Below are 16,367 nucleotides of genomic sequence, written 5' to 3'. Positions count from 1 at the left end.
CAAGCCTTGAGTTGCAATACTGAAGGATTCTGTGGACAAAATATTGAATGATGCAGAAAGCACGAAAAGAAGATGGAAGGAACAAGAACTGATATACGCACACCCATGTTCACTGCAGCACTATTTACAATAGTAAAAAGATGGAAACACCCTATGGTGTTTAGTATCAACACAGTGGTGCTAAGGAGGAGGAAGACATAGAGAGGTGCATGGAAGATATGGACACCAAAGATTAACCCTTCTGCACATACAGTACTGCATTGTCAGTGAAGGCAAACATTGATCTATGGGTGGATAGATGGGTGTACAGGCTGAACTATTAGGTATGTCTACACAGGGGGAAGTGTGCCCAAGACCCTGTATAGGGTTGGCAGGCAATACTTCTACAAGTATATCTGTAAGAATTTCCAGGTATATAGTAGAGCTGACAAAGGACAAGGTTGTAGGGCACATAGGGTGTGTAGAAGAATGGATAACCAAACTATGGTACATACACACAATGGAATACCACACAACCCTAAAGAATAACGTAGAATCTGCAAAACACTGCATAACATGGATGAATTTGGAGGACATTATGCTGAGTGAAGTAAGTCAGTCACAGGAGGACAAATATTGTATTAGTCCATTATTGTAAAAAGTCAAGAAAAGGTTTATATATAGAAGGAAATTTTCTTTGTTGGTTACCAGGGGTTGGAGGGGAAGGGGAGGGAACACTGTTAGATAGGTAGAGACAAGTATTGATTTGGATGAAGGGAAAGGCAATGTACCAAATGTGAGTGATCAACACAGTGGTACTAAGGAGGAGGAAGACATAGAGAGGTGCATAGAAGATACGGACACCAAAGACGAACCCTTCTGCACATACAGTACTGCGTTGTCAGTGAAGGCAAACATTGATCTATGGGTTGTTGTTGTTGTTGTTATGTGCCGTCGAGTCGGCCCCGACTCATAGTGACCCCTCCTTGGGTTTCTGAGGCAGTATCACTATGGAAGTAGGATTGCCCAACCTTCCTTCCGAGGAGTGGCTGGTGGGTTTGAACCGCCAGCCGTCTTGTTAGCAGGCAAGTGTCTTAGCTACTATGCTACCAGAGCTCCCTGATCTATGGGTGGATAGATGGATGTACAGGATGAGCTATTAGGTATGTCTACATAGGGGGGAGTGTGCCCAAGAATACCCTGTATAGGGTTGGAAGGCAACACTTCTACAAGTATATCTGAATATTCTGTAAGAATTTCCAGGTATATAGTAGAACTAACAAAGGACAAGGTTGTAGTCACTTCTTGGCCACTGCCAGCTACCCAAAGGGAATGAGTACTTGGACCTTTGGGCTTGGGACCATAGTTGCAGGGGACATCAAGCTCAACTTGCATAACATACTACACAAAAACATTGTTCCACATCCTACTTTGGTGAGTAGCAACTGGGATCTTAAAAGCTTGCAAGTGGCCATCTAGGTGCAATGATGGATCTCTCCTCATCCAGAGCAAAGAAGAATGAAGAAACTAAAAACACATGAAACAATTAGTCCAAGGGACTGGTACACCATGCGATCCTCAGCCTATATGACTATGAGACCAGAAGAACTAGATGGTGCCCGGCTACCAATGTCAACCAATCAGAATGGGATCTATGTAGGAGATCCTGGATAGTAGAAGAACAATGTAGAACAAAACTCAAAATCATTAAAAAAAATAAAAAGGGACCAGGTTTGCTGGTCTGATGGAGCCTGATGGAACCACTGACACTATGGCCTCTAGGTGCCCTTCAGGTCTGGAATTGAACCCATACCTGTGGCTTCCAGCCAAACAAAAGACAGGCAAATGAGCTGAATGTTTACATTAGGTAGATACACTTCTTGGAGAGATCAATCATGGGAGAACAGGGTGGCTGTGTATGTACAGGGAGACAGCTCAAGGGACAGGAGCACATGGGAGGGAAAGACACAGGGAAAAGGTAACTGTGGGGAGGATGGAGAGGGGAGCTGTTGCATTGTGGGAAACTGCAGTCAATGTCATGAGACAAAGTGTATGTGAGCTGCTATATGGAAAGTGAATTTGTTCTGTACGCTTTCACCGAAATCACAATAAAAATAAAAATAGTAATAAAAAAAGAAGTTGGGAGGAATACACAGTCACTGTACCAAAAAGAATTGGTTGATGTTCAACCATTTCAGGAGGTAGCATATGATAAAGAACCAACGGTACTGAAAGAAGAAATCCAAGTTGCACTGAAGGAATTGGCAAGAAACAAGGTCCCACAAAATGACAGAAAATATATTGAGATATTTTAACAAATGGGTGCAGGACTGGTGGTGCTCACACATTTATGCCAAAAAAGTTGGAAGACAGCTACCTGGCCAACTGACTGGAAGAGATCCATACTTGTGCCCATTCCAAAGAAAGGGAAGTGGAAATTATTGAACAAAATAATTAATACCAATAATATCTTAATTACGATAAAAATGGTTGCAGCAATACATTGATAGGGAACTTCCAGAAATTGAAGCCAGATGCAGAAGAGAGCATGGAAAAAGGGATATTATTGTTGATGTCAGGCAGATCTTAGCTGAAAGCAAAGAATACCAGAAAGATGTTTACCTGTGTTTTATTGACTATGCAAGGGCATTCGACTGTGTGGATCATAATGAATTATGGATAACATTATGAAAAACAGGAATTCCAGAACACTTCATTGCACTCATGAGGAACCTATACAAAGACCGAGAGACAGTTGTTCTAAGAAAAAAAGGGGATATTGAATGGTTTAAAATCAGGAAAGGTGTGTGTCAGGGTTGGACCCTTTCACCATACTCATTGAATCTGTATGCTGAGAAAATGATCTGAGAAGTTGGACTATGTGAAGAAGAACGTGGCATCAAGATTGGAGGAAGACTTATTGACAATCAATTTGAACAACGAATTTGCTCTGTAAACTTTTACCCAAATCACAATAAAATAAAAAAAAATTAGCCACCAAAAAATTTAAATATAAAAATTCTAATAATACTTGTTTTGCTAGTGTTTTACATTTATTCCTGTGTCCAGAAGTTGGGAATCACTATGATAGTGATATTCTACTAAAGCATCAGCCTCATATTGATCTTAACATTTAGCCATTAGCCATTGTGTATTTGGTGCTTCTGCAAGGCCAAACTTGGTCACCTCCAACTTGATCACATACAACTGGGTTTCAGGGATGAATCTGGAGGTTCTCTCTGAAAGGCAGTCTGGGCTGCTGGTGGCATTTGTTAGGCTGTTCTGACCCCTTGGAGAACAAGGAGAGCTCCCTGTCAATCTCTCTTTCTGTCACCTATAACAGAGCCTCTTAAGGTTGGAAGAAGAATCTCTCTGACTGGTCAGACAAGGAATCAGGAAAGCACAGCAGGCCCTGAGGGTCCCCTATCCGGGTCCCTTTTATTTTCTTAGCTTGTCTTATCCCCTTTGGATGGACCCTTTTCTCTTGCTCCCGTCTCCTTTCCCTTTACCCTTTCACTCTGCTAGAGATGTGAAAGGGTCCCATTCTTAGAAGCTGGATGAACTTGTGGGCCTGAAAGCTGCTCTGTGGACCACCCCATGGACATCCTCTAGGGTATAGGTCTCTTAGAATACACTATGAATGAGATAGTAGGCCTAGGTCTTGGCTGCATTTTCTAACACAGTTTACCAAAGCTCTGCATTTTACAGCCACTGGCTTTTTGCATGATGGTTGATAAAACTGATCCTTTGATTGCTACTTGAACATCGCCAGGAAAGGAAGAAAGGTAAATCTGACTCTCACCCCAACTTGATTTACCTGAGAAAGAAAACAGGCGGCTATCCACGGTTCTGGCGATAGACTGAAGCTTCACGACATCCATTGACTGCCCGATGTGCACAGTGCTGGGCATGCTCCCCAGTGTCCCTCTCACAAACTCTGCCACCTCTTGCACGGTGAACATTTGTAGCAGCTCATCAAAGATGGTTGGGAAGGAATTGAGGAGTGCAGCCTGAGGAAGCAAGTAAAGCTGTGGTTAGCTCACAGTTAGGCGTGTGTCTATCTCACATGCTTAGGCAATGATACCACATGGTAAAGAGGTTGAGAAGGCACTGTGACACCCTTGGCTCAGGTAGGCTCCCCTTGGGCCTTGACACTGCCCAGCTCTGCACCATTTCTGGTACTCAGAGCAAGAGGAACCAAAAACAAAGCAAGAGAACTTACTGGGGCCCTGGCCACTTGAAATTTTCATAACATGACAAGGCATTTGCTGACAAGAGAAGGGATTATAAAGAGAAACTTGCTCAAGGTGGCTTAACATCCATAGCTGTTTTTGCTCATAAAATGGATTTAGATTTTTTGTTTGTCTTTATGATTAAGCCCTTGACTTTCCAACTTTGGTTCCAAACTCAAGCCAGGAACCTACCAAAGAAAGCATGGCTGGAAAGTGCTGAGCATCTCCGATAGCACTGGCTGAACCCCTCGCAGCCCTCCAGTCAACTATGCAGCTGAGAGTGGACTACTTCCCCAGTGGTCACAGGCATTTACGTACAATCATAAAATCTGAAGACTTTGTAAATTATTTCCTTCATCCACAATGCCTGGCAATCTCAAGTAAAAACTCAGAAGTATGGAAAATGTATAGATTTAGTCAGCCATGAACTCTTGTGGACTGTTGATGGTATAGAGGATCCAGTGATGTGGGCAACCCACACAAGGAGATCTGGTGAGTGAGTGTGTGTGAGGAGCATTCTCTTCTAGGATCGGAGCTCTTCTAGGTGGCTACTTGAGGACAATCTGCTAATAGTTCCTCAGCCTTTGGGAGTAGAACAGTGTAGGATAAAAAAAATGGGTTTTAGAATTAGACAGATGTAAGTTTACATCCCAGCTCTACCACTAACCTGCTATGTAACGCTGGGCAAGTTATTGCCTAATCCTCTGTTTTCTCATCTGTAAAATGGGGATGACGCTATTACTTATATCCTGGTATTGTTATGAGCAGAAAATCAGGTTCATAAAGTTTCCAGTAGAGTGCTTAGCACACAACAGGCCTTTAATAAAGGTTGATTTTGTTCTTTTCTCAATTAAATGAAAGCAGACTGAAGGACGCTTTTTTTATTTCTCAGTCCTCTCACATCATTGACCCAAGATAGTGGTTAAGGCATTTGGTTGCTAACCAGAAGATTGTCAGTTCAAACCCACCAGCTGCTCTGTAGGAGGAAGATAAGGCAATCTACTTCCATAAAGATTTACAGACTTGGAAAACCAATGGGGGTTGCTATGAGTCAGATCTGACTTGATGGCAGTGGGGTCTGGTTTTTAGGTTTCGAGAAAATAGAGTGCCTTCTTGAAACAGGAAGGCAAGAGCCTACTTTTCCCAAGTGGCAGGTGGGGGAAGGGGCTGCTTTTCTTAACTGTTCCATCAAGCAGCAGGCACTGGCCTATAGTAAGTGACAATTTAGGCCATGGAGAAGCAAGCCTGCCACACTGTGGTCTTATGTTCAGGCCAGGGCTGAATATGGAACTTTTTTGAATTCTACTTGCAGATATATAACTCCCTGGGATATCAAGGAGATTGTTTTGTAGTTATTAGAACCAGCACGAAAACGTACCAGTATAAGCAGCTAGATACAAAGATAAAAGAGAAAGTAGACACTTCATAATTAATAAGAAACAGTAGCTTATTTACTCTTTTAAATAATGACATTTCCTACACTTAAGCACCACGACAGAAGGATCCTGTACTCTAATATCTTCTAGTGCTCAGAATCCAAGACATAAAGCTTGACTAAATAATATTCTTGCTGAGAGTCATGAACTCATGAAACATGATTCTGGCTACAAGCAGTAAGGCCTGATCCTGACTCAGCTCTAAGCTGAAGGTCTAAGCTTATCCTGATATGGCAGAAGCATGTCATTGGGTACAGGGTATTGTGAAGTTCTCTCAAAGAATATTTGCCTTGCTCTACTATCTAGCTCTGAGCTCCGCATATCTCTTTGCTGGCCGAGGGGAGGGATAGATGTCATGTGTCCCTGTTGGCAGGAGTAAATGGGTTTGGGAAGGAGCAGGTAGAGGAACACAGGTAGTTTGGATACTTGGGAGAGGAGATCATGGAAGGAGCCATCCTAATACAGGCATCTCGTGATCTTGAGGTGTTTCCACTTTTAGCTCCCAGTTTTGCTGTGGGGCTCCAGGCCGAGGGCTCTATGGGCAGTTGGCATCAAGGGGCAATACAGGTACAAGTGGAAACAAAAAGTAGAATATTCTTACATAAGATGGAGTTTAAACATACTAAGGAAAGAACTAGCTGCACCAGACAGAACAGACACGAGAGAGGCTGGTCTTTGTTTAGTTTTGGAGTAATAACTGGCTTTTAAAAATTAAAGAAGTATGTACCACCTCAGAAACCCAAGGAGGGGTTGCTATGAGTCAGGTCCGACTCAATGGCACATAATAACCACCACTACCACCACCACAACAACATATATAATTCATTAGATAAAAAGCTGACATTAATTTCATAAGAGGTAATAATCCCTTTATGGTAGAGTATAATGAATAATATCCTTGATTCTTTTGAGGGCAAGGCTGCATGGAAATGGTAACAGATTGGCCAGCGAGGTTATTTTTAACATAAGGAAGCAAATTTCTATCCCACACTGACATTTCTAATAGAATCTAATCCTAATTCTTAGCCATAGATCCTGGCAGGAATTCTTAACTCTGGAAGCCTGAGCACAAAGAAACAACTTGCTAAGACAGACAAAGAATTCAGCAGCAAAGCTTCCCAGCAGCTCACAGACCTGAGTGAAAAGGAGTGTTTCTGAGTTTCTGCTGTCCAGACTGAGCACAAACCGGATGGACTGGAAAAGTTCTTGAATGCTGGACCGGAACTGCTCCTCCTCCATCCCACATGTGGCTCGTGAGTACAGGATCCGTGACTGCACGATGAACTTGAAAAGGTACTCCAAGGCCTACAGGAGTGGGGGAAAAGGAAAGGAGATGTGTTGAAGATGGCTAGGAACTCACATGTCCCAGCACGCAGGGCAAAGTAACAGCATATTTTGCACTAAAATCAGGCAATGGGCCATTTCAGCTATGGAGACAGGCACTTTGTTTTTATTTAACTTTTTCTTAAACATCCAAATGGTTACTGAGCAGTACTGTCTTCTTATTGAGAGAATCATCAAATGATTTCAGAACAGTTTTCTGAGGTTCCAGAGTTAAGGATCTGTGGACTGTTATCAAAACAGTTTAATTCAAGAGCATTTGGGATCAAATGAAAATGAATTTTTTTTTTTTTTTAAACCAGAAACACAAATAAGTGGCTCCAAAGGTAATGATGTAAGAACCTTTCTTGAAATAATTCCAAGCAGTAAGAATTCTTTAGGAACTCTTCCACAACTTTGAGATACAGCTGGGATCTGACACAGTGCCTGCCTTCTCACCAGGGGTCATGGAAGTCTGTAGAAAACTCGACCCAGGTGCACAGCAGTTGGTGGACCTCATAAATCTACTCTCTGCTCCTTTCCAGACCAGCGCACCTGCCATAATCAGTTCGTGGGAAACAGTTTGGAAGAAGAACCTGATTCTGAAGAGTCTCTGCAGTTTGGCCCAGAGTAAATTATCTTTTAGAGAACAGAGTCAATACTAGGAATATGTTTTCTAATCAAAGAAATGCCACAGATTTCTCAGACACTGAAAAGGCAGAGACATGAGGGAGAAACTTATCCAAGAATGAAACAAATGGAACTCAGTTACTTAAAACATATAAAGGAAAACAATTCCCAAGCTACATCTTATGATCTATCCATCTGTCAGAAAGTTTGGCAAAGGAAAGCTTAACACCTTATAGCCCACAAAATGCAACAGTGGGCTCACACATAACAATGATTGTGAGGACGGTGTAGGACTGGGCAGTGTTTTTTTTTTTTTTTTTTGTGAAAGATTTGCTATTAGTTGGAACTGACTTGATGGCACCTAACAACAACCCACCAAAAACCAAACCCACTGCCATCGAGCTGAATCCAACTCTAGCGACTTCTACTGGCTTGCACCAGAAGATTCTGCAGAAGGTGATTGCAGAAGAAATCACTTCTATAAATGCTACAGTTTCTGTTCGAGCAGTCTTTTAATGCCTGGTCTGTAAAGAAATTCATATAATTACCAACCAGGTAGAGAAACAGAACATCACCAATACCCTGAAGTCCATCACAATCCCCTGCCTTTTTTGGGATGTGAGCACTAATGTGACTTACAGTAATCACATCCTTGCTCTTACTGTTTTACCATCAAAATATATATTCCTAATCACTATAGTTTATTTTTATCTGATCTTTATCTTTAAATAAATGAAATCATACTTTATTCTAGTAAGGCTATTGTTCCATTACTATAGTTTATTTTCAATGTTATCTAGTTTTCTATTGTCAACTAAGAATAATTTAGTTTTTATTTTACTCTTGATGAATATTCCACCCAGGCTTTTGTTTCCTTAACTTTCTCTCATGATGAAATAACATAAAAATTTGCCATTTTAACCATTTTCAAGTGTGCAATTCAATGGTGTTTAGTAAGTTCACAATGTTGTGCAACCCCTACTTTTATCTATTTCCATTTTTTTTAATCACCCAAATGGAAACTCTGCACCTGTTGTTGTTGTTGTTGTTAAGTGCCGTCGAGTCGTTTCCGACTCCAGTTAGGCAGTAATTCCCCAAATCTGCTCCCATTAAGCAGTAATTCCCCATTCTCCTCCTAATCCAAGCCTCTGATGACTTTTATCCTACTTTCTGTCTCTATGAATCTGCCTATTCTAAGAATTTCATATAAGTGGAATCATACAATATTTGTCCTTTGTGCCTGGCCTATTTCACTTAGCATACTGTTTTCAAAGTTCATCCACATTGTAGCATGTATCAGAACATCATTTCTCTTTATGGCTGAAGAACATTCTATTATATGGATAGACCACATTTTGTTTATCCATTCATCAGTTGGTTATGAACACTCTTGTACAAGTATTTGTTTGAATACCTGTTGTCACTTACTCTGGATACATACTTAGGAATAGAGTTACTGGTTTATGTGGTAATTCTATGTTTAGCTTATCCTTTTATTTTTTTTCCAAACTTTTGAAGAACAGCCAAACTGCTTTTCAAAGTGACTGCATCATTTTACATTCTCACTAGCAATGTTAAGTTTCAATTTCTCCACATCCTTGCCAACACCTGTTACTTCTCATTACAATTTATTATTATTATTATAGTCATCCTAGTGACCATGAAGTTGTATCTCATTGTGGGCTTGATTTGTGTTTCCCTAATGATTAATGACGTTGATCTTCTTTTCATGTGCTTTTTGGCTATTGTATATCTATCTTCTTTGGAGTATTATCTATTAAAATCTTTCTCCATTTTTTTCAACTGAAATTTTTTTGGTCTTTTTGTGACTGAGTTGTAAGAATTCTTTTCATCTTCTGGATATTAGACCCTTACTAGATACTATAAGGAGACCTGGAGGTGGTACAATGATTAAATGCTTGGTTGCTAACTGAAAGGTCAGTAGTTTGAACCCACCAGTTGTTATATGGGAGAAAAGATCTGGTGATCTGCTCCCATAAAGACTACAGCTTAGGAAACTCTATAGAGCAGTCCTACTCTGTCATATAGGGTCACTATGACTCAGAATCAATGCAGCAGCAGACTACAACAATTAGATAACATGACTTGCCAATATTTTCTATTCTGGACATTGTCTTTTCATGTTCTGGATAGTGTCCTTTGATGCAAAAAAGTTTTTAATTCTGATGACGTCCAATTTATATTTTTCTTTGTTGCTTGTGCTTTTCGTGTTATTTCTAAGAATCCCTTGCCAAATACAAGGTCATGAAGATGTACTCCTGTATTTTCTTTTAAGAATTTTATAATTTTAGTTCTTATATTTAGGTCTTTGATTAATTTTGAGTTAATTTTTATCTATGGTTTAAGATAGGAGCCTAACTTCATTTTCTTGTAGGTAGATATCCAGTTTTCCCACCACCTTCTCCACTGAATGAACTTCATACTCCTGTTGAAAATCTACTGGCCATAGATGTATGAGTTTATTTCTGGACATTCAATTTTATTCCATTGGTCGACATATCTCTCCTTATGCCAGTCCCACGTGGTTTTGATTATACTGTAGCTTTGTATTAAGCATCAACATTGGAAAGTGTGAATTCTCCAACTTTTTCTTTTTAAAAAATTGTTTTGGCTATTTGGGTTCCCTTGTAATTCCATACAAATGTGAGGATTGGGCTTTCCATTTCTGCAAAAAGGCTGCTGGGATTTTGATATGGACTGCATTGAATCCATAGATTGCTTTGAGTAGTACTGACATCTTGCCTTCCAGTTCATGAATAAAGGATGCCATTCCATTTATTTATGTCTTCTATAATTCCCTGGTGGCACAGTGGTTAAGTGCTCAGCTGCTAACCACCAGCCACTACACAGGAGAAAGATGTGGCCGTCTGCTTTGGTAAAGATTATGGTCTTGGAAACTCTATGGAGTAGTTCTACTCTGTCTTAGAGGGGTGTTAAGAGCTAGAATTGACTCAACGGCAATGGATTTTTACAATTTCCTTCAGAAGTGTTTTGTAGTTTCAGTGCAAAAGTCTTTCACCTCCTTGGTTAAATTTATTCCTGGATATTTCACTCTTTTAGATCTTACGGTAAATGGAATCACTTTCTTAATTTCTTTTGGATTTTCACTGTTGGTGTATAGAAACACAACTGATTTTAGTGTACTGTTCTAATCTGAAAACTTGGCTGAATTCATTTATTAGCTCTAATAGTTTTCTCTCACATATAGGATCATATCATCTATAAACAGAGGCAATTTTATGTCTTCGTTTCTGATTTGGATGCCTTTTATTAGGTTTTTTTTTTTTTTTTTTAAAGACCTGTATCTTTTTTTCTTTTTTAAAATACATTTTATTGAAATATAATTTACATACAGCAAAATACACAAAACTAAAGTGACATGGGTCAATTCTTTTTTTTTTTCAGTGTTGCCTCCCCTCCTATCCTACCCCTGGTAACCAACAAAGAAAGTTTCCTTCCATACATAAACCTTTCCTTGACTTTTTACAATAATGAACTAATATTATATTTGTCCTTCTGTGATTGACTTATTTCATTCAGCATAATGTCCTCCAAGTTCATCCATGTTATGTGGTGTTTTGCAGATTCTACATTATTCTTTAGTGTTCCATAGTATTCCATTGTGTGTATGTACCATAGTTTGGTTATCCATTCTTCTCTTAACGGGCACCTAGGTTGTTTACATCTTTTTGCTATTGTAAATAGTGCTGCAGTGAACATGGGTGTTCATGTATCTGTTCTTGTCCTGGCTCTCACTTCTTTATGATATACACCTAGTAACAGGATTTCTGGGTGAAATGGTATTTCTAATTCCAGCTTTTTAAGGAATCGCCATACTGCTTTCCACAGTGGTTGTATCATTTGACAGTCCCACCAGCAGTGTATGAGAGTCTCAATCTCTCCACATCCTCGTCAGCATTTGTTATTTTCTGTCTTGTTGAACTTTGCTTTTAGTGCTGGGGCAAGATGGTATCTCACCGCTGTTTTGATTTGCATCTCTCTGGTGGCTAATGATCATGAGCATTTCTTCATGTATTTGCTGGCTACCTGAATATCCTCTTTGGTGAAGTGTCTATTCATGTCTTCTCACCATTTTTTAATTGGATTGTTAATCTTTTTGTTGTTGAGGTGTTGGAGTTTTCTATAAATTTTAGAGGTAAGACCCCTGTCAGATATGTCATTGCCAAATATTTTCTTCCCATCTGTAGGTTCTTTTTTTCCTCTTTTAGAGAAGTCTTTGGAAGCACATAAAAATTTAATTTTTAGAAGATCCCATTCATCTAGTTTATCTTCAATTGTTTGTGCATTTTGGGTTATGCTTGACAGTCTGTTTATGTCAGAAATGAGGGCCCTTAAATTTGTCCCTAGTTTTTCCTTGAGGAACTTTATAGTTTTAGGTTTCACATTTAAGTCCTCGATCCATCGGGAGTTAGTTTTGTGTATGGTGTGAGGTACAAATCTTGTTTCATTTTTCTGCAAATGGATATCCAGTTTTGCCAGCACCATTTGTTAAAGAGACCATCTCTTTCCCATTTAATGGATTTCAGCCCTTTGTCAAAAATCAGCTGATCACAGGTTGATGGATCTATCTCTGGGTTCTCAGTTCTGTTCCACTGTCTATGTGTCTGTCGTCGTACCAGTACCAGGCTGTTTTGACTACTGTGGCCGTATAGTAGGTTTTGAGATCTGGAAGCATGAGATCTCCTACTTTGTTCTTCTTCTTCCACAGTACTTTTTGCTTATTCGAGGTCTCTTTACTTTCTATAAAAAATTAGTGGTTTTTCCATATCCTTAAAGAATGCTGATGGGATCTAGATTGGGATTGCATTGAATTGTATAGATTGCTTTGGGTAGCACTGATATTTTCACAATGTTTGGATCCACAAGCATGTTTTGTTCTTCCATTTATGTAGATCTCTTATGGTTTCTTGGAGCAGTGATTGGTAGTTTTCTTTGTATAGGTCTTTTGTGTTCCAAGTGAGATTTATTCCCAAATATATTAATTTTTGGTAGCTATTGTAAGTGGTATTGATTTCCTTTTCAGCAATCTCTTTGCTGGTATAGAGGAATCCAACTGATTTTTGGATGTTGATCTTGTATCCCGCCACTGTGCTAAATCTCAACTAGTTTCAGTAGTTTTTTTGCTGAGTCTCTTGGTTTTTCTAGGTATAGGATCATATCATCAGCAAATAGGGATGGTTTGACTTCTTCCTTACCAATGTGGATGCCTTTGATTTCCCTTTCTTGCCTTATTGCCCTGGCTAGGACTTCAAATACAATGTTGAATAGAAGTGGTGATAGAGGGCATCCTTGTCTGGTTCCTGTTTGCAAGGGGAATGGTTTCAGTCTCTCTCCATTGAAAATAACGTTGGCTGTTGGTTTTGCATATATGCCCTTTACTATGTTGAAGAATGTCCCTTCTATTCCTATTTTGCTTTTTTTTTTTAAAAAAAAATCAGGAATGGGGTTGGATTTTTATCAAATGCGTTTTCTACATTGATTGATTGTTGTTGTTGTTATGTGCCGTTGAGTCGGACCCGACTCATAGCGACCCTTCCTTGGGTTTCCGAGGCAGTTATCACTATGGAAGTAGATTGCCCCACCTTCCTTCCGAGGAGTGGCTGGTGGGTTTGAACCACCAGCCTTCTGGTTAGCAGTCAAGTGCTTTAGGCACTACACTACCAGAGCTCCCGCACTGATTGATATGATCATGTTTTTTTGTTTCCTTTGCTTTATATATGTGATGGATGATGCTGATTGTTTTTCTAATGTTGAACCATCTTTGAATACCTAGTATGAACCCCACTTGGTCATAATGTATGTTGGAGTCTATTGGCTAGGTTGTTGAAGATCTTTGGATCTATATTCATGAGGGATATTGATCTATAATTTTCCTTTTTAGTGATGTATTTGCCTGGTTTTGGTATCAAGGTTATGCTTGCTTAATAAAATGAATTTGGGAGTATTCCATTCTTTTCTATGCCTGGAATAGTTTGAATAGGATTGGTGTCAGTTTTTTTCTGAACATTTGGTAAAATTTGCCAATGAAACCATCTGGGCCATGGCTTTTTTTTGTTGTTGGTAATTTTTTAATGACCTGTTTAATGTCTTCTTTTGTTATGGGTCTGTTTAAATTTTCCACCTCAGCCTCTGTTAGTTAGGTAAGTATTACGTTTCTAGAAATCTGTCCATTTCGTCTAGATTTTCAAATTTGTTGGAGTATAGTTCTTCATAGTATCCTGGTATGATCCTTGTAATTTCTGTTGGATCTGTTGTTGTTGTTAGGTGCTGCAGAGTCATTTCCAACTCATAGCGATCCCATGCACATCAGAATGAAACATCGCCCGATCCCACACCAACTCCATGATCCCTGTTATGCTTGAGCCCATCATCGCAGTCACTGTGTCAATCCATCTCGTTGAGGGCCTTCCCCTTTTTCATTGACCCTCCACCTTACCAAGCATGACATCGTCTCCAGGGAATGGTCCCTGCTGACAACATGACCAAAGTAGCTGAGACGAAGTCAGGCCAAGATCTGTTGTGGTGTCATCTAATTCTTTTCTTATTCATGTTATTTGTATTCTCCCCCTCTTTTCCTTTGTTAAATTTGCCAGTGCTTTGTCAATTTTATTAATCTTTTCAAAGAACCAACTTCTAGTCTTGTTGACTTTTTCTATTGTCTTTCTATTTTCTGTTTCACTTATTTGTGCTTGAATCTTATTATTTCTTTTCTTCTGGTGACTATAGGCTTTTTTTTTTGCTGCTCTTTTTCTAATTGTTGGAGATGTTGGGTTAAGGTATTAATTTTGGCTCTTTCTTCTTTTTGGATGTGTGCATTTATTGCTATTAATTGGCCTCTGATCACTGCTTTCATTGTATCCCAAAGATTTTGGTATGTTGTGTTTTCATTCTCATTTGATTCAAGGAATTTTTTAATTTCACTTTTTATTTCTTCTATTACCCAGTCATTTTCAAGGAGGGTGTTATTCAGTTTTCATGTGCTTGCCCTTTTTCCATTTATCTTCCTATTGTTGATTTCTAATTTTACAGCATTGTGATCTGAGAAGATGCTTTGCACTATTTCAATGTTTTAAAATTTACTGAGGCTTGCTTTGTGGCCTAACATATGGTATATCCTGGAGAATGTTCCATGTGCACTGGAGAAGAATGTGGATTGTGCTTTTGTTGGGTGAAATGCTCTGTAGATGTGTCTATAAGGTCAAGCTGGTAGATTGTAATTGTTTAGTTTTTCTGTGTCTTTGTTGAGTTTCTTTCCAGTTGTTCTATCTGAAATTGAAAGTGGTGTATTAAAGTCTCCTACTATGACTGTAGGAGCTCTGGTAGCATAGTCCCTAAGGCACTTGACTGCTAACCAGAAGGCTGGAGGTTCAAACCCACCAGCCACTCCTTGGAAGGAAGGTTGGGCAGTCTACTTCCATAGTGATACTGCCTCGGAAACCCAAGGAGGGGTCTCTATGAGTCGGGTCGGACTCGATAGCACTTAACAACAACAACAAAAACAACAACACTATGACTGTGGAGTCATCTGTTTGTCTTTTCAGTTCTGTGAGAGTCTGGTTTATGTATTTTGGGGCTCTTCCACTGGGTGCATAGGTATTTATTATTGTAATGTCCTCTTGTTCAATTGATCCTTTAATCATTATACAATGTCTTTCCTTGTCTCTTATGGTGGTTTTTGTCTTAAAGTCAGTTTTATCAGAAATTAATATTGCCATTCCTGCTGTTTTATGGTTGCCATTTGCTTGATATATCTTTTCCCAATCCTTGATTTTTAGTCTATTTTTGTCTTTCTCTCTAAGGTGTCTCTTGTACACAGCATATTGATAAGTTATGTTTTGTTACCCAGTCTGCAACTCTCTGTCTTGAGTGGTGCACTTAATCCATTGACATTCAGTGTAATTATTGACAATTATGAATTTGTTGCTGTCATTTTGTTATGTGTTTTTTTGTGGTGTTGCTGATTTCTTTGTTCCATATAATTTTCTGTGCTGAGCTCATTTTGTTTATGAATCATACTATCATTTCCTTTGTTGCTATTGTTTTAGTATTTGCTAAATATTTGTGGTTGTCCTCTTTTTTATTTTGATGTGAAGGCTTGTAATTTTTCTTTGAGGTTACCCTGTGATTTGTAATTTTCTTCCCAAGTTTAGAACAGTCCTATCTTGCAGTTATCTTGACTTCCCTACCATTTAGAAGTTCAGTAACTACACAACTTTTTTCCCTTTTTTTTTGGTTTGTAGCTGTCCTCATTTGTCAACTGATGTCTCTGGTTCCGTGTTTATAATCTTGTAGGCTTATTTACTTTGGATACTTCCATAACTGGGTTGGTTTCTGGGTTATGTTATCATGTGTCAATGGTTGGTTGTTGTTTGCTGTTGTTGGTTCTCTGTCCAAAGGACTCCCTTTAGCATCTCTTATAAGGCTGGTCTGGTCTTAATTCCCTTAATTTCTGCTGACCTGGAAATCTCCTAATTTCACCATTATATTTGAAGGACAATTTTGCTGGGTATATAATTCTTGGTTGGAAATTTTTTATTTCAGGGTTTTCTATATACCATCCCATTGTCTTCTTGCCGCATGGTTTCTGCTGAAAAATCCAAGCTTAGTCTTATTGGTTGTTCCCTGTAGGTAACTTTTCTTTTTTTCCATGCTGCTTTCAGGATTCTTTCTTTGTCTTTGGTTTTGGTGAGTTTGATGATGATATGTCTTGGTGATTTTCTTTTGGGGT

The 16,367-nt window shown here is 39.1% G+C and overlaps 1 protein-coding gene across 1 annotated transcript in view; it reads right to left on the bottom strand.

Annotated features, from left to right (window-relative positions):
- The window catches only part of DOCK3 (dedicator of cytokinesis 3), a 738,119-nt gene that overhangs the window by 93,061 nt on the left and 628,691 nt on the right, over positions 1 to 16,367 (bottom strand). Inside the window, exons 23-24 of the mRNA XM_007952017.2 lie at positions 6,782 to 6,952; positions 3,797 to 3,989 (exon numbers count right to left, since the gene is read on the bottom strand). Of these exons, the coding sequence (XP_007950208.2) occupies positions 3,797 to 3,989; positions 6,782 to 6,952 (364 nt within the window). The remainder of the gene's footprint in view (positions 1 to 3,796; positions 3,990 to 6,781; positions 6,953 to 16,367) is intronic.

Source organism: Orycteropus afer, unplaced genomic scaffold, assembly GCF_000298275.1.
Source record: "Orycteropus afer afer isolate SDZICR_OR568_19922 unplaced genomic scaffold, OryAfe1.0 scaffold00323, whole genome shotgun sequence".
In the NCBI taxonomy this organism is placed as follows: domain Eukaryota; kingdom Metazoa; phylum Chordata; class Mammalia; order Tubulidentata; family Orycteropodidae; genus Orycteropus; species Orycteropus afer.
The sequence above is the reverse complement of the archived record's forward strand: the minus strand, read 5'-3'. Positions and strand labels throughout refer to the sequence as shown.